Consider the following 21,667-nt stretch of genomic DNA (forward strand, 5'->3'; position numbering starts at 1 on the left):
AACTTTAAAGTCTGCCCACATTTCTAACAAAATTCTTGAGTATATATTAGCTCCGGTAAGTCAATTTGCTTTCTTATTATTGTAAAAGCAATAATCAGAATTCCTTCTCCTTTTTCTTTGACTGAGGTACCAATAATTGTTTTTCTATGCACATTTCTAGTGTACTGATGAAGACCAAGTGTCGGAACGCGTTTGGCCAAAGTTGCTTCTGATCATCAAGCACCTTTTTTTAACAAATCTAACATCCTTTTGAATCTGTATTTTAAGTGCTTAATGTTTATTATTCTAAGTGTATAGTAAAATGTGTGTGTTTTCTACATCCTTAACTTCTCTGTTAGCCACAACAGCCCCTTTTTCAAGTAGACCTTTATTGGGGAAGACATTTCTTCAGAAAAGTGCAGAAGAAATGAACAGACTCCCGGCATGTTCAAGCCCACAGTTTGTGGACAAAAAGACGCCAGCCAGTGCCACGGATTCGGGATTCCTACTTGTGTGGCATAAGGCTGTGTGTGGACCATACAATCATAGACTCATAGAATAGCAAGAGTTGGAAGGGGCCTACAAGGCCATCAAGTCCAACCCCCTGCTCAATGCAGGAATCCACCCTAAAGCATCCCTGACAGATGGTTGTCCAGCTGCCTCTTGAAGGCCTCTAGTGTGGGAGAGGCCACAACCTCCCTAGGTAAATGGTTTTATTGTCGTACTGCTCTAACGGTCAGGAAGTTTTTCCTGATGTCCAGCCGGAATCTGACTTCCTGTAACTTGAGCCCGTTATTCCGTGTCCTGCACTGTGGGAGGATCGAGAAGAGATCCTGGCCCTCCTCTGTGCGACAACCTCCTAAGTATTTGAAGAGTGCTATCATGTCTCCCCTCCAACTTCTCTTTTCCAGGCTAAACATGCCCAGTTCTTTCAGTCTCTCTTCATAGGGCTTTGTTTCCAGACCCCTGATCATCCTGGTTGCCCTCCTCTGAACACACTTTACAGGGTCATTGTTCTTGGCATTCCAGGCTCCTGCGGGACACTTCAGCCAAGGCGCTGAACGCACGTGCCTATTTATTCCTCATTCATGCCCCGAAGTTTGCCAAGCTGGTTATTTTCATACCCTTTTGTCTTCCCCGCAGTTAAAACCCACCAAAAGTAAGTAGTGTTTATCGTGCAAACCGCAGGGGTCCACCGTCTCCAGCTGCGGGAGCATCAATACCCTCATTTAAGGTTTACGGCTTCTGCCCTGTCTGACTGATGTGGTTGCAAAGCAGGGTCTGCAAATGACAGTGTTTTAGCCAAAACAGAGGGCAAGGCACATTGGTGCGACAGTCCGAGGTTCCCTTGTATCCCAGCCAAATGACAACAGGGAACTGGTTTGGCTGATTACATGGCTCGTGACAGACGCCCGGGCCTTGTATCTTTAACCAAGAAAGGACACTATGTTTGCATTCTCGCAGCAGGCTTTCTGACCATAGTTTCCTGATACAGAGTTTGTTTTTTCCACGTGCAGCGGGTAAGTTAAATGATAGTATGCCATTGTGTCGGGATTAAAAAGAAACCTTTGTACTTTTTTTCAGCTGGGACTCAGAGCACCTTTAGGGAGGTGCACAGTTACAAGATGGGGGATACTTGGCTCAGCAATACTACAAACGAGAAGAGTCTTGGAATTGTTGTAGATCGCAAGCTGAATATGAGCCAATAGTGCGATATGGCTGCAAGAAAGGCAAATGCTATTTGGGGCTGCATTAATAGAAGAACAGCTTCCAAATCGCATGAGGTACTGGTTCCTCTCTATTCGGCCCTGGTTAGGCCTCATCTAGAGTATTGCGTCCAGTTCTGGGCTCCACGATTCAAGAAGGATGCAGACAAGCTGGAGCGTGTTCAGAGGATGATCAGGGGTCTGGAAACAAAGCCCTATGAAGAGAGACTGAAAGAAATGGGCATGTTTAGCATGGAGAAGAGAACATGGAGGGGAGACGTGAGAGCATTCTTCAAATACTTAAAAGGTTGTCACACAGAGGAGGGCCAGGATCTCTTCTTGATCCTCCCAGAGTGCAGGACACGGAAGAACGGGCTCAAGTGAAAGGAAGGCAGATTCCAGCTGGACATCAGGAAAAACTTCCTGACTGTTAGAGCAGTATGACAATGGAATCAGTTACCTAGGGAGGTGGTGGGCTCTCCCACACTAGAGGCCTTCAAGAGGCAGCTGGACACCCATCTGTCAGGGATGCTTTAGGGTGGATTCCTGCATTGAGCAGGGGGTTGGACTCCATGGCCTTGTAGGCCCCTTCCAACTCTGCTATTCTATGATTCTATGAGTATAGGTTTGGCCCAAATTGTTACCGCTGCTGCTGCTGTTATCATCCCTTATTTCAGGGATGCACAACCTTTTCTGTGGATGCTGGTTGGGGTTTGTGGACTGCATACATATGCGCAAGCTACCAGACACATGCGCAATGCTAATATAGAACATTCTTTCCTGCAGTACAGAAAAGGGGCAACTCAAGCGATGAAGGGGCTGGAGCATCTCCCCTAGGAGGGAAGGTTACATCAACTGGGATTGTTTTGCCTGGAAAAAAGGAGGCGAAGGGGAGACGTGATAGAGGTGGACAAAATGATGCATGGTGTGGAGAATGTGGACAGGGAGACATTTTTCTCCCTCCCCCATAATACTAGAACCAGGGGACATCCCATGAAGCTGATTGGTGGGAGATCCAGGACAAATGAAAGGAAGGACTTCTTCACACAGTGCATAGTTATATTATGGAACTCACTACCACCACAGGATGCTGTGATGGCCACCCACTTGGATGGCTTTAAAAGGAGGTTGGATAAATTTCTGGAGGTTATCAGTGGCTACTAGCCCTGATGGTTGTGTGCTATCTCTAAAGGCAGTAAGCCTATATACACCAGTTGCTGGGGAACATGGGTGGGAGGGTGCTGTTGCACTGTGTCCTGCTTGTGGGTCCTAGAATCATAGAATAGCAGAGTTGGAAGGGGCCTACAAGGCCATCGAGTCCAACCCCCTGCTCAATGCAGGAATCCACCCTAAAGCATTCCTGACAGGTGGTTGTCCAGCTGCCTCTTGAAGGCCTTTAGTGTGAGAGAGCCCACAACGTCCCTAGGTAACTGGTTCCATTGTCATACTGCTCTAACAGTCAGGAAGTTTTTCCTGATGTCCAGCCGGAATCTGACTTCCTGTAACTTGAGCCCGGTTGGCCACTATGTGAACAGAGTTCTGGACTAGATGGACCCTTGGTCTGGTCCAGTACGGCTCTTCTTATATTCCTTCGAGGGCCGCATGTGTCCCGCAGGACGAACGTTGTGCACCTCTGCCTTATTTACTAGCAATGCGCCTGTATTTATAACATGTGGGGCTGCTGCAAGCCTCTGTGGAAAGAGAGACATGTTGATATATGCTCTTCCAACAAAGGATCCTTCTTGAGTCAACCAAGTGGCAGCGTGTAGCGTGCCCATAGGAACGACTAGCAAAAGAATGGGAGAAAGTAAGAGGCTGCAATTTTGGGGGAAAGCATTTTGTACATCGTGGTGCCACCACTGAAAAGCCCCCTCCCCCAAATTTGGATGTCAGGGGCACTGGGAGAAGGGTCTGACTATGAAATTAAGGTACAGGCAGCTACATCTTGATGAGGTGGCAAAATGCAGGTCAGGCAGGCTTCCCTGGGTACAGTATTCTGCAGTGCAGGGGCCACAACTGAAAAGGCCCTAAGGTGGATTCTTGCATTGAGCAGGGGGTTGGACTCAATGGCCTTAGAGGCCTCTTCCAACTCTACTATTCTATGATTATTCTCGAAACAGAGGACGGTCCTCTGGCTGCCCTTTAAATAGAGGACTATACTCTGTAAAAGAGGATACATGGACACCCTGCGCTATGCAGCTCCTGAGGGATTACTCCTTAGAGAACACGGCCCTCGACCGAAAAAGATGCCTTACTCCTTGCCTCAGCTCTTTTGCATGCAAAGCATGCCCTCTGTCATTTGACCCACAGGCGCTACGGCAAAATTCTGATAGCCAAATTGCACACGAGGTGGCCAGGAATTTGGTGGTGGACGGCCCTGACCCACCTGTTCCACGGTCCTGGCCCTTGCCAGGAAATTGCTTCCGAAAGGGAAAGGAGTGGGGGTAATTCCTGTTTGCTGAATCACAGTGCACTCTTGGAGCGAACGGTTAAGCAGAATAAACTGAGCCCAGCAACTGCTTAAGCAAACAGACGAGCCCAGCCGTGAGTCACGAGGGACGGGCCAGTGAGATGGCTCAATAGGTCATTTCCACCTTCCCTTTCTGTGGTTGAGACAGCAAGGAATTTGGGGGCCACAAGGAAGGTTTCAAAGCCTATTATATAAGCAGCTTACAAAGGTGTTCTATTGTATGTTGTGTCGAATGACAGGATTATTTGGTTAATCTTATTAATGTTATTATTTATTACTTCTAAATTGCCCAATATGGCACCCTCCGGATGTGTTGGACCAAAGCTTCCTTCATCCCCAGCAAGCACGCCAATGGGTACACTGGCTGGGGATAATGGAGGTTGCAGTCCAACACCCCCAGTGTGTGTGAGGTTGGAGGCAGGCTGGCTGGCTGGGAACCATGGAAAATGCAGGCCAACACATCCAGAATGTGTGAGGTTGGGGGAAGGCTGGGTCTGTTGGCAGGGGATAATGGGATCTGCAGTCCAACACACACAGAGTGTGCCAGGCTTGGGGAGGCTGGCTGTGGTGGTTAGGGATTATGGGGATTGCAGTCGAACACCTGCAGGGTGCTAGCTTGGTTCTACATACAACACTCATATAAGCCTTCGCTTTTAGAGATTTTTAGAGGGACAAAGATGAAGCACTTTTACTCTTCCCGTATTTATTTTTAGCCAGCCCGGTGTGGGGGCGTGGCAGGGGTTCCGCCATGGCCAGCCGCCCTGCTGATTTTGTTTGTTATTCTTATGTAGCTGGATTAGTGCGATTAGAGTCCAGGAAACAGGCCTTATGATCTGGCACCGGTGGCTACGGATGGACTAAACGTTTGCTGTACATCACCGGGAGAAAAGCTACGAGTGAGGCTGACCTCTTGGACGGGAAGTTTATATAGGGTTATACCAGCCAATCACAAGGCTGATGGAACAGCCAATCCGCTGTGGGAGCCAACTACTTAGAATCATAGAATAGCAGAGTTGGAAGGGGCCTACAAGGCCATCAAGTCCAACCCCCTGCTCAATGCAGGAATCCACCCTAAAGCATCCCTGACAGATGGTGGTCCAGCTGCCTCTTGAAGGCCTCTAGGGTGGGAGAGCCCACCACCTCCCTAGGTAACTGATTCCATTGTCGTACTGCTTGAAGGAGCAAAGAAATACGGGGATGTTCAATCTCGCCTACCTCTGTCGCTTCCTAAGATGGTAGAGTCCTCTGCTTACAGATCCAAATGCCACCCTGTCCTTTCCCCTCTTGCTTGACTATCAGCAATGCAGCATCCAGAAATCTGGCTACCAGCATAGAGAGGACCGTGATGTACCATGTAGCTGTGAAAGATGACGAGGAACCTACAAGAAGAAAGCAGTACCAGCCCTAATTCGACTCTAACATGGTTGAATATGCCAGGATTCAAACGCCAACGAGATCACATCACGCCTGTCCTTTTCCAACTTCACTGGCTGCCAGTCCAGGTCTGGGCCCAATTCAAAGTGCTGGTATTAACATTTAAAGCCCTAAACAGCTTGGGGACAGGCTATCTGAAGGAACGCCTCCTCCCATATGTACCTGCCCGGACCTTAAGATCATCCGCAGGGGTCCTTCTCCGTGAGCCCCTGCCAAAGGAAGTGAGGCAGGTGACTACCAGGAGCAGGGCCTTCTCTGCTGTGGCACCCTGGGCCGGATCTACACTAGTCTTATAACGTTGCTAACGTGGTTCTCTGTATTGGTTCTCTGTATCACAGGGCACACTAGCGTTACTTACGTTTAGCTGTAACGTTACCGCAGGGCACATTGTTAAATCCTTTCGTTGTTCTTCCTCCCTATGAGCGTAGCAGAGTTGCTGGGTTTGCTCCGCCCGCTGCCTGCCTCATTCCTAGCCAGCAGTGCAGGGCAATAGTCATAAACACACACACAAACCTCCTCCCAAAACATCTTAATGCAGGTCCTAGGGAATAGCCTGAGTGCATAGGAGCCAGCCAGTTTGCTGAAGCTAAGCAGGGTTGGGTCTGGTCAGGGTTTGGATGGGAGATCAAATTGAAAAGTTTTAGCAGCAGCCATATTTAAGCCCCGCTGGTCACGAGTTTTGGACTGGGACCAAGAGACCCTTGTTAATTTTCCTGCACGGAGCTACAGCGATCCTTTGAGCGCTCCTCAGCTCCTTTGCAAAGAGGGGGGAAATGTTAAAAAAAAAATCATAAAAAATCAACCGATGACCCAATTTGATTCAAATTTTAAGGCAGGATGCATGGGACTACTTCACAATCAAAGCAGATTCTAAGGTGGAAAACTTCTGAGTCCTTTGCATGCAATTGTCAGTGATTGCACAGCATAACACTGGTGTGATTTATCTGCTGTAGCGGATAAGATAGCAAACGGGGTGAAGGAAGGAGAACAGGAAGTGGGCGGAGCAGACCCAGCAGCTCTGAGAAAGGGAGAGGAAAATTACCGGTAGGACGAGACACATGAATCTGTAGCCACGCTGGAACTAAGAAATAGAACCTGTAAATACGACTCATTTACAACGTTGGAGACTGTTGTGCGTCACAGTAACCCATTCAAAACGTTCGAATAACACCAGTGTAGATTCCCGCCTGGCTGTGGAATGAGCTCCCTAAGGAGGTTCGCCTGGCACCTACACTATACTCTTTTAGACCTTTTTATTTTCTCAGCATTTTAAAAGTCTAGCAACTTAATGTTCACTTTGCAGTTTAAAATTTGTATTTTAAATCTGTACGAATTTCTGCATTGCTGCTCGATTTTATCCTGGTTGTGCTTTTTTATATTGTATCTTATATTATGCTTTTATACTGTTTGTTTTGGGTTTTTGAATGGCTTCTATGGTTTTAATTTTTGTAAAACGCTCAGAGAGCTTTGGCTACTGGGCGGCATAAAAATGCAATAAAATGAATAAATAAATTAGTATGAAAGGGCAGGGATAGGGAACACTTCACCTGTTGATTTCTACCTGTCGTGCAGCTGTTCAAGGCATCGTTCCTGTCCCTGTAGAGAACAAGAAGCAGGAGTTTGTGGTCCCGTGAAGACCAGTCCACAGACTCTTATCAGTGGGCCCCCGCTGTGGTGTCACGCTGACCCTTGATGGTGTCCTTTGTATGCAGGCAGCACCTGGTGAAACCCCCTCTTCATCGCGACAGTTAAAGCTGCAGGATCCCTGCCTAGAGTGACCGGATACAAAAGAGGGCAGGGCACCTGTAGCTTTAACTGTCGCGATGAAGAGGGGGTTCCACCAGGTGCTGCCTGCATATTTATTTATTTATTTATTTATTTATTTATTTATTTATTTAAAATATTTATATCCCGCCCTATATCACTAAGATCTCAGGGCGGCGTACAGATAAAAACATGCAGTATAAAACAATAAATATACACAGTTACAAACAAATTAAACCATGATCCAAGTTAAAACAATATATAATTTAAAAGCAATAGATACAGTTAAAACAGTTAAAACAATGTGCCAGTGAGTTTAACTATCAATGGCTTTGTTAAAAAGCCATGTTTTTACTTGGAATGAAATCAATGTTGGTGCCAATCGGGCCTCCAAGGGGAGGGCATTCCACAGTCGGGGTGCCACCAGAGAGAAAGCCCCCTGTGTTGCATACAAACGACACCTGCTGAAATTCGCTTTTCTCTACAGCTGTTAGAAATATCCTCCTTTCCATAGGGTCACCCTACCAACTCAGCCCTCTTGGCTTTTACCTAAAGCAGACCTGGGCAGGATCTACACTACCATTTTATAATGGTTTATACAGCAGTATTGACAACTGTTGGGGCCCATGACACATTCCATATACCGTTTTCGAACCACTTTCAAAGTGTTATATCCTGCTTGGTGTAGATCTGGGCCTGGGATTGGCAGGGGGTGGGTGGAGAGAGACGGATATAAGCCTGTCCCTGGCCCAGAAAAAAAGACAATGCTCAGCCCGGCTTATATAGGGATGATGCAAAGGTTCTTTCAGCCAGGATGTCACCTGGCTTAGTGTCACGTATTCGCCTTGGCAAACGGAGCCTGTTACAAATCAATCCTGCTACTCCTCACCGTGAGCTCTTGAAATTCATGATGGAGCCTGCGAAAAGCCCGTTCATGAATTAACGCTTGCTGCAAAGCAGCAGACGGCACGTCCCCGGCCACATAATGAAATTACGGACATAAGCTCTGCTCCGAAGAAACCCTCCAGAAAGGACAGGGCAGCAGGGGCGTACCAGCCCACGTGCACACTCCACATAACCTTCTCTTCCTTTACATCAGAGCTTTCCAAACTTTTCATGTTGGCGACACACTTTTTAGACATGCATCATTTCGCGACACAGTAATTCAGTTTTACTAGCAAACCGGAGGTTAAATTAACCCATTTATTTATTTATTTATTTATTTATTACATTTCTATACCGCCCAATAGCCGGAGCTCTCTGGGCGGTTCTTATAAGAGATACGGACACATACATAAATTGTAGTAACGAAATGTATGGGGACACAACATATCTCATGAAAACCTTTCATTTATATTTTAAAAAATATATGATTTGCAAGATAGTAACATACGTTTCCAAGACTTTTCACAGTGAACCAATTTTGTCGAGCGGCAGTTGAGACGGTGTTCTGTCAAAAAACTGGACCCACGGGATTTCTCGAATGCGTCACTTCAGGTGCAGCCGCGTCACCGGAAGTGACGCGGAATCAGCTGTTTCGACCCCATTACGCATACTGCGCATGCGCAGCACCTGTATGATCCCTCGACCGTGGTGTGCATACGCGGATACGACGGAAGGGGAATATACTAGTGCATCATACTAATCGGCACCTTTGCTGCGTAAAAATGCCTGCAAGTTGGTATGGCTTATTTCACGTAGACTCTGAGGTTTCTCGTTACGTTCGCGTGACACACCTGCACACTGCAGCGGACACACTAACGTGTTGCGACACACCGTTTGGAAAGCTCTGATTTACATCTACAGCTACCAGATCCAAAGGAAGAGCGTGAGGGCCTTCCCGGATGTGGTGTTCTCCAGGCAGCTGGGACTACAACTCTCAGCAGTCCCAGCCACCATGACCTTATTATTATTATTATTTATTTATATAGCACCAACAATGTACATGTGGTCAGGTGTGGTAGACATTGTAATAATAATAAAAAAACATCTGGAGGGTACCATGTATTAATAAATGTATTATTTATTTATTACATTTCTGTATCATCCAATAGTTGAAGCTCTAAATATACCTAAAACGGGTGAGTAGAAGAGGGCTACGCAAATCAGAACATTGCATTTGTGGGAAATTTCCTATATCCAGGCATTCAATCCAATGGAAGTAGGATAAGAACATTTTGAGAGCCGGTGTGGTTACAACGTTGGACTGGGCCTCAGGAGATCTGGGTTCTAGTCGTCGTCCCCAGGCCAGGAAGCTCACTGGGTGACTTTGGGCCGGTCGCTGATTCTGAGCTAACCTAACGCACAGGATTGTTGTGAAAATAAAATGGAGAGGAGCATGAAAGCCACCTTGGTTCCTTGCAGGAGGAAAAAGTCAGGACCTGGTGGGGCACCTAGACGTACGCATACTCCAGAGTGCAGGACATGGAATAACGGGCTCAAGTTAAAGGAAGCCAGATTCCAGCTAGACTTCAGAAAAAAACTTCCTGACTGTTAGAGCAGTACGACAATGGAACCAGTTACCTAGGGAGGTGGTGGGCTCTCCCACACTAGAGGCCTTCAAGAGGCAGCTGGACAACCATCTGTCAGGGATGCTTTCGGGTAGATTCCTGCATTGAGCAGGGGGTTGGACTCGATGGCCTTGTAGGCCCCTTCCAACTCTGCTATTCTATGATTCTATGATTCCACGTGTGTTAAAAGAACTGCGCTGGCTGCCTTTGAGCTACTGAGCCACGTTCCAGGTTCTGCTATTTAATGCAAAGTCCTCAGATACCTAACAGACTGCTGTCCCCTGTCTACACCCAGTCAAACACTGAGATCAGAGGAGGCCTCATTGGTTATTCTGTAACTAATAGAATGTTGCCCGATAATTGCATGTCAGTGGGCCTCCTCGGAGGTGGCACCCTCCCTCTGGAACTCCGTTCCATGTGTGGTTCAAAAGATCAAAACTGCAGTAGGCTTCAGCCCCCTTTTGAAAACATACATCCTTTCCCTGACACTGCTCTGCTTTCTTATTGTCTTCACTGTCATGTTTAACTCTTTATTACTTTATGTCGGTTTTATATTGCGTTCTATATGCTTTTTTTTACTGTGAACCACTTAGATTTTATTATATTCCACAGGAGAGAAGCATTCTAAACAAAGCAATAATAAATACACCACCACACGCTCACCTGCGTTATATTTTCTGCATTTGTATGCCGAGAGAGCGCCCACCCACAATGCACACGTTCAAAGCGTTGACACCTTTTTACGTGCCAAGAAATGTTTCCCACAAGGCACGTGCCCAGGAAGGGGCTGTGCTTCTAAGTGTGGAAAAAAAGGGCGCTGTTGATCACACTGAAACAGGAAAACGTGTGGGTACCAGATCATTTCGAATTTAAAAAAACCAACACGGAGAGGCTCTGCCCTTCCAACTCAAAGTGGCTGTTTCCTCCAATACAAGCCGTGTCAAAACCCTAATCAGCAAGAAAAACATACAGCCCGCAGCCCGCCCTTCTACTGTTCGTGAGAGTCATCATTAGGGAGAACACCTTCAAATTAAAAGCCACAGCTTCAAAGCCGTTACTTAACCACAAATCTCACCTTTTGGCAAATCGCACTGTCTATCATAGAATGGCAGAGTTGGAAGGGACCTACAAGGCCATCGAGTCCAACCCCCTGCTCAATGCAGGAATCCACCCTAAAGCATCCCTGACAGATGGTTGTCCAGCTGCCTCTTGAAGTCCTCTAGTGTGGGAGAGCCCACCACCTCCCTAGGTCATTGGTTCCATTGTCGTACTGCTCTAACAGTCAGGAAGTTTTTTCCTAATGTCCAGCCGGAACCTGGCTTCCTTTAACTTGAGCCCGTTATTCTGTGTCCTGTACTCTGGGAGGATCGAGAAGAGATCCTGGTCCTCCTCTGTGTGACAACCTTTCAAGTATTTGAAGAGTGCTATCATGTCTCCCCTCCATCTTCTCTTCTCCAGGCTAAACATGCCCAGTTCTTTCAGTCTCTCTTCATAGGGCTTTGTTTCCAGATCCCTGATCATCCTGGTTGCCCTCCTCTGAACACGCTCCAGCTTGTCTGCATCCTTCTTGAATTGTGGAGCCCAGAACTGGATGCAATACTCTAGATGAGGCCTAACCAGGGCCGAATAGAGAGGAACCAATACCTCACGCGATTTGGAAGCTATACTTCTATTAATACAGCCCCAAATAGCACCCTAACCTGACTGCCACCCTAGCTGGATAAAATGAAACACAGATGCATTGTGAATAGTGATGGACCAATGTGTCATTTTTGGTTTCACTCAGTTTTTCATTTCTCCAATCTTAAATTTGGTTCATCTGAACACAGATTTGTTTTTTGAATTCGCGTGAACATTCAGAAACATTTGTGTGTACGTTTTTCCTAATGCATTTATTTTTGTATGTATTTTCCACATATTTTTGCAGTTTTCCTAGTCTAATGCTTTCATGAACATCATTTTCCTGAATATGGACATTTCATACATATTTCTTGATGGGAGCGCTCCATTGCAAAATTTTGGAAGAGTGAAAGATTTGTCCATCTGGTATATATGTTTCATTTTATCCCCCTTAGGATGCCGGTCAAGATGGACAGCTTCGCCATCATTAACTTCTTCCAATAGTGTGGTTGAACTAAATTGTTCCCTCTGTTGCCCCATTCCTGATCAGCACACACACACCCCAGCTGTAAAATAAAAATCTAGACACATTCACTGCAGTTTCACATGTGACACATCAGTTAGTTTGGTTCTTAGTATTCTTGTGCATACATTCAAAGGAAAGTACGCTAGAGCCAAGATGCATCGTTCTCCATTCAGGGATTAGCAGGGTTGACTTGGGCGTGCTGGGAATTGTGGGCCTTTTTCTTCTTTCTAAACATGTGTAGGACTGCATCCTTAACTGCTAGAGACCCGGTGAAGGGAATTGAACCCTGGAGAATGACTTTTCTAGACCGTCCCACCAACTTTTTCAATATGTTGTTCCCAAGAGGTGAAAGAGGGTCAGGTACCCTTTAGTAAATCTGCTCCCTATGGCGAATGTGTTGTCATCCACCACGGAGTGTGATGAGCAACCAGCCCTACTCCCAACTATGAAGCTGGAGTGGTGGGCTGGGGGTGTTCCGGGCAGCTGCCTCAACTCTCTGCAATACAAGCACCAGCCTTTATTTATCGATTTGGTTTGCATGTTGCCTTTCCACCAAGAAAAAAGGCACACGAGGCAGCTTAGAACCATAAATAAAACTTGATGAAAACAATAGTTTTCAAAAGTGCATTAAAACACAATTAAAAATACAACAATAATGGTCAGTTCAAGCCCAGAGAAGATTCCTGATCCATCCCTACAGCAAAATGAAGTAGCAGAATCCTAAGGTAGTAGAGTGGGACTGTACCACTTCAGACCACAGATATGGGAGACCATTTTTGAGTGCTGCACCACATTTAAAGAACAAGACAAAAGCCCCACAACCTGCAGGTAAATTTAATCACATCAGGAAGAATGGTTCTATCTTAACCTTCCATGCTAGTGTTCTACTTGCAAGGAGATTTTTCTCCCCCCCCCCCCACACACACACCTGTACTCTGGAGGGACATAGTCCGTTCATTCTGTCTAATTTCTTGGAAAGTGGCAACAAGGGAGAGGGCCTTCTCAGTGGTGGCCCCGCCAGTTATGGAATGATCTCCTCACTGAGGCCTACCTGGCTCTGACACTGTAATCTTTTCGGCACCGGGTTAAATCTGCCCTCTACTCCCAGGCATTTATTTATTTATTACATTTATATACCGCCCCATACAAAGCTTTCTGGGCGGTTTACAAAAGTTAAAAACAGTGAACATTAAAGTTAAAACAGTGAACATTTAGTGGCAAACGATGGGGGCATTTATGTCAGCTGTCTTGAACAGGTCTAATATTGCATTGAAATTGTTTTTAGCTGTTTATATTGCTTTGAATTTTGTACATTGAAAATTTTATGCTGAATTTTATTATCTTGCACCCATGGTTTGTGATTTTATGTGAACCGCCCTGAGAGTGTCAGTTGTTGGCCAGTACAGAAACCAAATAGAATATATAAATAAATAAATACCAATTCGTTCCACTGCGCATGTAAACCAAGAGAAAGATAATCCAGTTTGACCAAATTTCAGTAATGGTCTTTTCATAATGGCCGAAAGTGTACGACCGTGAAGACGCACAGGATCGAGAAAGGGCTGGCAAATGGCACTTCCCCCATGGAAGGGGGGCAGGCAAGACCCCCTCCCCCCCTCCCCCAACCCCCCAATTTGGCAAAGACATCCCTTACTTGGCTGGCTGCTGTGATAACACATGAATTCCCTGGGCCCAGTGTTTTGCTTTTCTTGGCCAGGAACGGGGAACAATGGCCCAAGAGCACGCCAGGAAATTCTAATAAATGGGATGAAAATATCTCAAAGAGAGGCGTGGGGCCCACAAATAATTTCAGTATGGAGTAAAGGGCAGGTGAGGAGGTCAGAAAAAACACATAACCCCCCCCCCTCCGGTCTGGCAGGCCTTGGCCGGGGGGTGGGGGAAAGAGAGACAAATTGGAGCCATTTCAGATCAACGTAAAGAGCTGCACACAGAAAAATGTGCGAAGGGAAATTTCCACCCTTCTCTTCCATTTTTCAGTCTTCCCTCCACTGATTAACTGGCAATGCAATGCTATGTTTGTCTACACAGATGTAAAGCCTGTTGAATTCAATGGCTCTTACTCCCAGGTAGAGTCTGTTATATAGTCACTAGCGGCTAAGATGACACGCCTTGATCTCATTTACACAAAGGCCAAATTAGACATGATTTAAAACCCGTATCTAGCAGCTACATCTCTTTTCCACCTTCATTTTTACTCTAGAGTAGGTGTAGGGCCCCCAGTCCAAATTAGAACCCTAACATGGGGGGGCACTTCTAAGACCTGAAATGCCCCCATATCCACTGTAAAATAAATATGAAAAAAGACATTTTCATTTTTGCCAGTCCTGAATCTCCTGCTGTTATTGCACTGTTCCGGGTTGAGCTGCAGACTCTAGTGAAGCTGGCAACGGGCCGCGATGGACCAGGTAAGTGGGGTGCGCGAGGGGGGGTTACCTGGCCCTGCCGCTGCCCGTGCAGCGAGAGCAGCAGAGCCACGTAAGGGGGCAAGGGGTCTTACTTGCATCCATCCGTGGTCCGGCGGCGGCTTCAACTGAGCCTGAGCCACTGGACCGCGGACGGATGCAGGTAAGGGGGGAGGCGGGCCTTACCTGGTGCCGCCACCGCTGCTGCGGAGCTCCGATTTGGATCCAGAGCTCCGCAGCAAAGCGAAGCGGACCATAGGCGGATCGCTGCGGAGAGGAGCGGACCCGATCCGGAAGTTGCGAATCTGGAAGAGAAGCGGATCGGGGTGTGTGTGTGTCCGTGCACAGCCCTATTTCTCACCCCTATGCTAGGAGCTGTTTATCTGGGACCACCTCTAGCATCATCTGACTGGTTGTGGGCTGATTGGCTTAGTGGAAGCTGGCACGATAGGGAACCAAGTCCATTGGATCCTGATAGGTTGGGCTGCGGAGTCGAAGCAAACACGTATCGACCGCCAGTCGTGTCTGGATTGTGTCATGCTACATTATCAACACTGTAGCTCTCTAAAAAAATAAAGAAAACGCCCCATGTCCCAACAGCACCAAATAATGCTCTCAATGCAGATGCGTGCTTTTTAAATACAGGGAAAAAAACTTTACTGGTATTAAAAAAGACAGTGGAAGACAGAAAGAACATTTAACTTTATATTTGCACTTCATTTTTAGTTAGGAAAAATACGAAAACAGGCTCAAGGGACATTACAGCTTGTCTTCGCTGGGCACGTTTCACTTGCTTCTCCCACAAACGGAGAAAGAGCACATCAAAACGTCCTGCTCAGTCACTCAGCATTCGATTCTTTGATACACTCCCACATCTTTTAAACCACATCATTTAAATGCATTCAGAACACTGTTCATCTACCAGCCATCCTTCCCCTTCTTCTTTGGCAAGGAGAATTGTGGTCTGGCACTAAGAATCTCCTCTCTTGCTGTATTTTGCCATGTCGATGCTGGTTTTAATACCATCCAAACTGACAGCAAACTGAATTGGTCACTGCCGACGGCACAACCATTGCATCAAACAAAATGCTGGCACTAAGCAGGTGGCAGAATCCGGCATTACCAAAATTATGACACAGGGAATTAATCTTTTTCAACTTGTCTCTTCCCAGAAGCAGGCCGACCAGGGATTTGAGGAGCAGAAAGCAAATTGGCTCATAAGAAGACTGATCCGTGGAGATGGGGGGGAAACAAAGCTTTCAGCTCAGCGTAGACATTTGTCAAAGACAACCTCCTTGGTAAGAATGAGTACCAAACTGGGAGAGGGTGGTCTAGGGAAGACCTTGTGAATGGCTTCGATTCCACGGGAGACAACTCGCTCGGAAAACCTGAGCCAGTTTCATGAGAAGCGGGACTTTCGACGTTGCGTGTCTATCAGCTCCGATTCTAGCTGTACCAGCTCTTGGGCTTTTTGAACTCTGTGCTCGATGTATCGATGTTCCTCCTCATCTTCAGCTTGCTCTTCATGACCTGTTTCACAGGTGTACATGAGGTCATGGTCAGAGATGCCGAACATCTCCAGCAAGTGGAGATAGGCCACGTGCTTGTCCAGCTTTGGGTCGGAAACCCTTTGGTTGGCATGCAAAGACTGGAGCTGGAGTTGAGTTGCAGAGCTTCTGGCGTCTTCCAAGGTGAACAGCTCCCGTAACTCCTGCTTGGAGAAATACCTAAATGGGTTTTTCTTATCTCCAGTGCTTTGCCGCGTCAGCGAGTCCTTGAAGACTTGACGCCTGTAGATTCGCTCTTCCACCGTCCCGCATGTGATGAGCCTGTAGATCACAACATTCTCTTTTTGTCCGATCCTGTAAGCTCGGTCAACAGCTTGTGCATCAGTTGCGGGATTCCAACTGGGGTCAAAGATCACCACTCGGGTGGCTGCCGTTAACGTGAGCCCGACACCCCCTACCTGAGTCGTCAGGAGGAAGACTGAGTAGCTTTTGTCATTTTGAAACGCCTGAACCCTCTTCTGTCGTTCAGCTAAACAAGTCACTGTTCCGTCAATGCGCATCAGCTTGAAATGCCGCCGAGTCAAGATGCGCTCTATGATATCCAGCATTTTCCTTGACAGGGAGAACACGAGCGTTTGGTGTCCTTCTTCTTGCAGTTTTTCCAGCAGCGCTACGAGGAACCTCAATTTCCCAGACTCCTTGATCAGAACGTTTTCGGAGATGTGTTTGATGGCCTGGGTCATGTCTGAAGACATCCCCTCTTCGCCATCCTCTTGCTCAGAATAGTCGGAAACCTCCAAGCCAAGTTGCAGACAGGCTTGAGCAGACAACAGCCTGGGGTGATCACAAAGTTTCTTCAAGACTGTCAGCTCGGCCAACGGGGAACGTGTCGTCATTAACAACTCCTTGATGTGATCTAAGGAGAGAAAGTTCTTGTATATCTCTTCTTGCATGGGTGTGAGGTAAACCCACACAATGAAGTCGTTTTTCCTTGGGAGATCAGGCATTTCTAGAGTGACGTGATTCTCCTCTCCGGGTGAACGGCTTCCTTGTTCAGACTTCAGCTTCTGTAGTTCACCTTTACTTCGCCGCAAGAAATACGGCTGGATGATGGCCATCAGGTTCTCTGAGATCTTAAGCCCAAGAGCTTTCTCTCCTGGAGTCGCATCCTTTTCTCTCGCCTTTGTAATGGGATTTTCATATTCCACCCGGAAGGTTTTGGCTGTGCCGAGCAAAGCGCCCTGACATGCGAAATCAAAGAGCGCCCAAAGCTCCTGTAGGTTGTTCTGCACCGGCGTCCCCGTGAGAAGGATGCGGTTTTTGGCAGGGATGGCATGCACTGCTTTGGTGGTTTTTGCTGATGGAGATTTAATTTTATGCGCTTCGTCCAAGATGACGTAGTCCCAGACGAACGAACGCTGGTCAAAATTGGAGAGCTGTTCCCAGTTGGCTAGGATCATCTGGTAGGACGTTAGCAAGACGCCCTTTTGGCTTTGGACTTGTTCTAGATTTTGGCTACGCTCCTTCTTGCTGGTCCCATGGAAAATCTTCACCCGAATCCCTGGGGCCCACTTGACAAACTCTTGCATCCAGTTGTTGACGAGGGTAACCGGCATGATCACCAACACCGACCGGACAAGTTCGCTATCGAACATCCCGGAGAGAAAGGCAATCATCTGGACGGTCTTTCCTAAGCCCATGTCATCTGCCAGAATTCCACCCGTTCTTCCGTCACGGTAGAGGCTGTACAGGAAGGAAACACCTTCCTTCTGGTGCTCAAACAGTTCGTCGTGCATCTGCCTGTAGATCATTAACCCGCTCCGACATACGTCCACATATTCATCAGTCTCCTGATCTGCCTCTTGGCCCATCTCTTCATCCAAGGCCAGTGTCACCAGCTTCTCTTCAACGTTTTCGATATATCCCTTGTGGCTTTCACTGGCCTGGGTTTCATGTGCCTTGCTGTGAAGCTCCAAAGATTCTTCCAGATTTCCGTTCATGGCCTCCTGCTCTGCTTGGGTCACGTATCTGGAAAACACAATACGATTTGATTATTTACAGCTGGGGTCTCTGACGTAGTGCCTGTAGACACCTCCCTGAGTGCTCACCAGGTTCCCTGCCCATCCTTTCTATTTTATTTAAGACCTTTTCATTAATTATTTTTAAACTGAGTGGCTGCCATGCTTCAAAGCGAAGGGCTGCACTCCAACACCATCTTTATTCAGTTCAAAAGGGTGTTTTTTGTGCTTCTGCCTTCTGCTTAGGTTTTTAGGAAAGTTACTTTTCTTTAGTCTCACCAATTTGCCTTCAGGAAAATGAGTTTTTTGTGACCATGGCAGCCATTTTATGAACGGACAAGCCCCACCATGGCAGCCATTTTCTATCAATCAATCTTTATTTGCAGTCAACAGACCATTATTCTACCCTGTAGGTACACAGATGTTAATAAAAATACATGAGGGTAAAAAGGATAAAAAATCTGTAAAAATGCTAATCAGTAGATTTAAAGGGGGTTGGACTCGATGGCCTTGTAGGCCCCTTCCAACTCTGCTATTCTATGAAAGAAACAATCAAACATCCATGAGTGGTCTAATGAGAAGAGCCAGATTCAGAAATTTGGCCACTTGCTCGGAAATAGGAGTAAAATAATGTTAGAAACGTGATTTGAAATGAAGATTTCTTGGACAAAATGGTGAAAGTTAACACTCTGTTTATTAATACAAACTTGCAAGTCTGGGTGTCTAGGCAAGGTAGGCACACCAACAAGCTGATGCGAAGCCATTTTATACCCCAAGCCCAGCCAAAGCGGTCCCTCCCCTGTGTCTCCATTGGTCAGAGACTCCAGGGGTTACAGCCTATCCCAGTACGCCTGTTAGCTCCTCCTTTGTTCACTCCTCTGCTTCCTTCATTTGATAGTCCACCCATCTCTGTTTACTTGTGTCCATATTAGGCTTTCATTTCTCATAAGTACACTCTATTAATTATGCCCCCTCCCATCATCCTAACCACAAAGTCATAAGTTTCAAAAACAACAGATGTATCTCAGTTTTGTCCTATTTATCACCTCTTCTCACCACAAGTCCAACCAAAAGTTCTGTGTTGTTCTTTTTACTTCAACTGAACTGTCCTCACACCTGCTGTATTTTCCTGCTAATTGGTTATGCTTCAGTAGCGGTAACATTGCTTTGGGCTGACCTTTAGTAATGCATCAGCCATTAATTATATGCCCTTATAGCATTTCTAATCAGCCATTAATTATCTTATCCCTCCTTATGCCAAGCATTGCAATATTGAAAAAGTAACATATTTATCCATTTCTCACAATAATAATCAGAGACTCGGGAGAGCGACCGGGGAAACACTGTATAATAAGGCATATTAGGTCTTTCCTGGCCTCTTGATAACAACTGCAGTAGAATAGAACATGCAAGATGGACTCCGTCTCAACGTTATTACAGGAGCACCCTGTGTTATTCATTGGGGTTTTCTTGAATCTGCCCTGTAATAGCTTGGAGGGGAGAACATTGAACCTTGCTAAGGAGAATGCCTTCCTATATTTAGGGATAGTTAGCCATTCCAAGCACGGCATTCCGTCTTTGCAGGAATAGCCTGGTAGACCCAATGATGGAGGAGAACATGGTTCCCAGCCATTTTGTGAGAGCGCCCATGACATTCTTTCAACATTCCAAATCTACTCAGTTAGGGTGACCCTATGAAACGGAGGACATGGCTCCTGTATCTTTAATACTTGCATAGAAAAGGGAATTTCAGCAGGTGTCATTTGTATATATGGAGAACCTGTTGAAATTCGCTCTTCATCACCACAGTTAAAGCTGCAAGAGCTATACTAGAGTGACCAGATTTAAAAGATGGCAGCTTTAACTGTTGTTATGAAGAGGCAATTTCACCAGGTTCTCCATATCTACAAATGACACCTGCTGAAATTCCCTTTTCAATACAACTGTTAAAGATACAGGAGCCCTGACAGGGCTCCTGTATCTTTAACAGTTGCATAGGAAAGGGAATTTCGGCAAGTGTAATTTGTATGCATGCAGCACTTGGTGAAATGTCCTCTTCGTCACAACAGTTAAAGCTGCAGGAGCCCTGCCCTCTTTTGTATCTGGTCATGAGGGCAGGGCTCCTGCAGCTTTAACTGTTGTGATGAAGAGGACATTTCACCAAGTGCTGCATGCATACAAATGGCACCTGTTGAAATCCCCTTTTCAAAGCAACTGTTAAAGATTCAGGAGCCCGGTCCTCCTTTCCATACAGTCACCATAACTCAGTGGCCACAAAAATTTGGGGAACCCTGGTTTAAAAGAGCTGGAGGAGATGGACACACAGACAGACTTCCTATCTGCATTCAACATAGTAAAATGATGGCAGTAGAAGAATGGCAATCTCGTGGGAATTCCAATTATAGAAATAGAAAAGCTTCATTTCTGGTTTATTGGGTTGTTCTTCTCATGGCCAAAGCTACGCGACATTTTTCATTCTGTTCCCGAGATGTTGTGAAACAGAATGCCGTTCTACTTGCCATCACTAGTTTATATGCCATTCCTAAGGGCCCAATCCTGCAAAACAGAGAACAGCCTTCTGCTTTCACAGGCATCAGGGTGGGCTGAGGAAAACCAGCCGTTTGGACTCAACATCTTCAAATATCAGGGCATATTTATAAGAGTGTGGCCAGATGGCTCTATTTTAGGGGATTAGATGTACTCATCGCGTACAACGGAGGACTTAATAAAAACATTACACTACCATATTGGATCAGACCAGAAGTGCCTCCGATCCATCGCTGTTTCCAAAGACACCCAGTCAGATGTAGAGGCCTGTAAGCCCCAGTTAGGGTGGCCGCTTGTAAATCACCAAAAAGAGGACCGTTATTTGCATAAAATTTACATATACTAATTTATATTATAGATGCCAATTTGGAAATTATTATTATAGTTTAAATAGAAATAGCACATTTCACCAGGAATGTGGCTAGGTTAGGGTGACCATATGAAACGGAGGACAGGGCTCCTGTATCTTTAACAGTTGTATTGAAAAGGGAATTTCAGCAGGTGTCATTTGTATATTTGGAGAACCTGGTGAAATTCCCTCTCCATAACAACAGTTAAAGCTGCAGGAGCCCTGCCCTCTTTTGTATCTGGTCACTCTAGTATAGCTCCTGCACTTTAACTGTTGTGACGAAGAGGACATTTCACCAAGTGCTGCACGCATACAAATGGCACCTGCTGAAATCCCCTTTTCAAAGCAACTGTTAAAGATTCAGGAGCCCGGTCCTCCTTTCCATACAGTCACCATAACTCAGTGGCCACAAAAATTTGGGGAACCCTGGTTTAAAAGAGCTGGAGGAGATGGACACACAGACAGACTTCCTATCTGCATTCAACATAGTAAAATGATGGCAGTAGCATTTTTTCCTGACAAAGGTTTTCCTAGGATGGGAGACTACACTGGGGAACAGACAGGACCCAATCCAAGAAGGTGATACCGGACACATCAAGACACGTGCATAACCACGGCAACGCTGCCATGAACATCCCAGAGATGGCAGTTAACTGAGCCAGAAGGGGCGTGGCACTTTTGCAGCCACTATACGGACTGAGCGTTAGAAAGCTGAGGGAGGCGGTACAAATTGAAGATTGAACTTCCTGACAATCTCAAGCTTTTCTTGAATAATTATAGCAACTTTCTAGCCCTTATGGCTGTGGAAATATG

The 21,667-nt window shown here is 46.3% G+C and overlaps 1 protein-coding gene across 1 annotated transcript; it reads right to left on the reverse strand.

Annotated features, from left to right (window-relative positions):
* Positions 1 to 15,831: 15,831 nt before the first annotated feature.
* ERCC6L (ERCC excision repair 6 like, spindle assembly checkpoint helicase) lies at positions 15,832 to 17,964 on the reverse strand. Its single transcript, XM_063134502.1, has one exon. The coding sequence runs from the start codon at positions 17,938 to 17,940 to the stop codon at positions 15,832 to 15,834; it is 2,109 nt and encodes a 702-aa protein (XP_062990572.1). The 5' UTR covers positions 17,941 to 17,964.
* Positions 17,965 to 21,667: the final 3,703 nt, after the last annotated feature.

The sequence above is a fragment of the Elgaria multicarinata genome, chromosome 9, assembly GCF_023053635.1.
Source record: "Elgaria multicarinata webbii isolate HBS135686 ecotype San Diego chromosome 9, rElgMul1.1.pri, whole genome shotgun sequence".
Classification (NCBI taxonomy): Eukaryota; Metazoa; Chordata; class Lepidosauria; order Squamata; family Anguidae; genus Elgaria; species Elgaria multicarinata.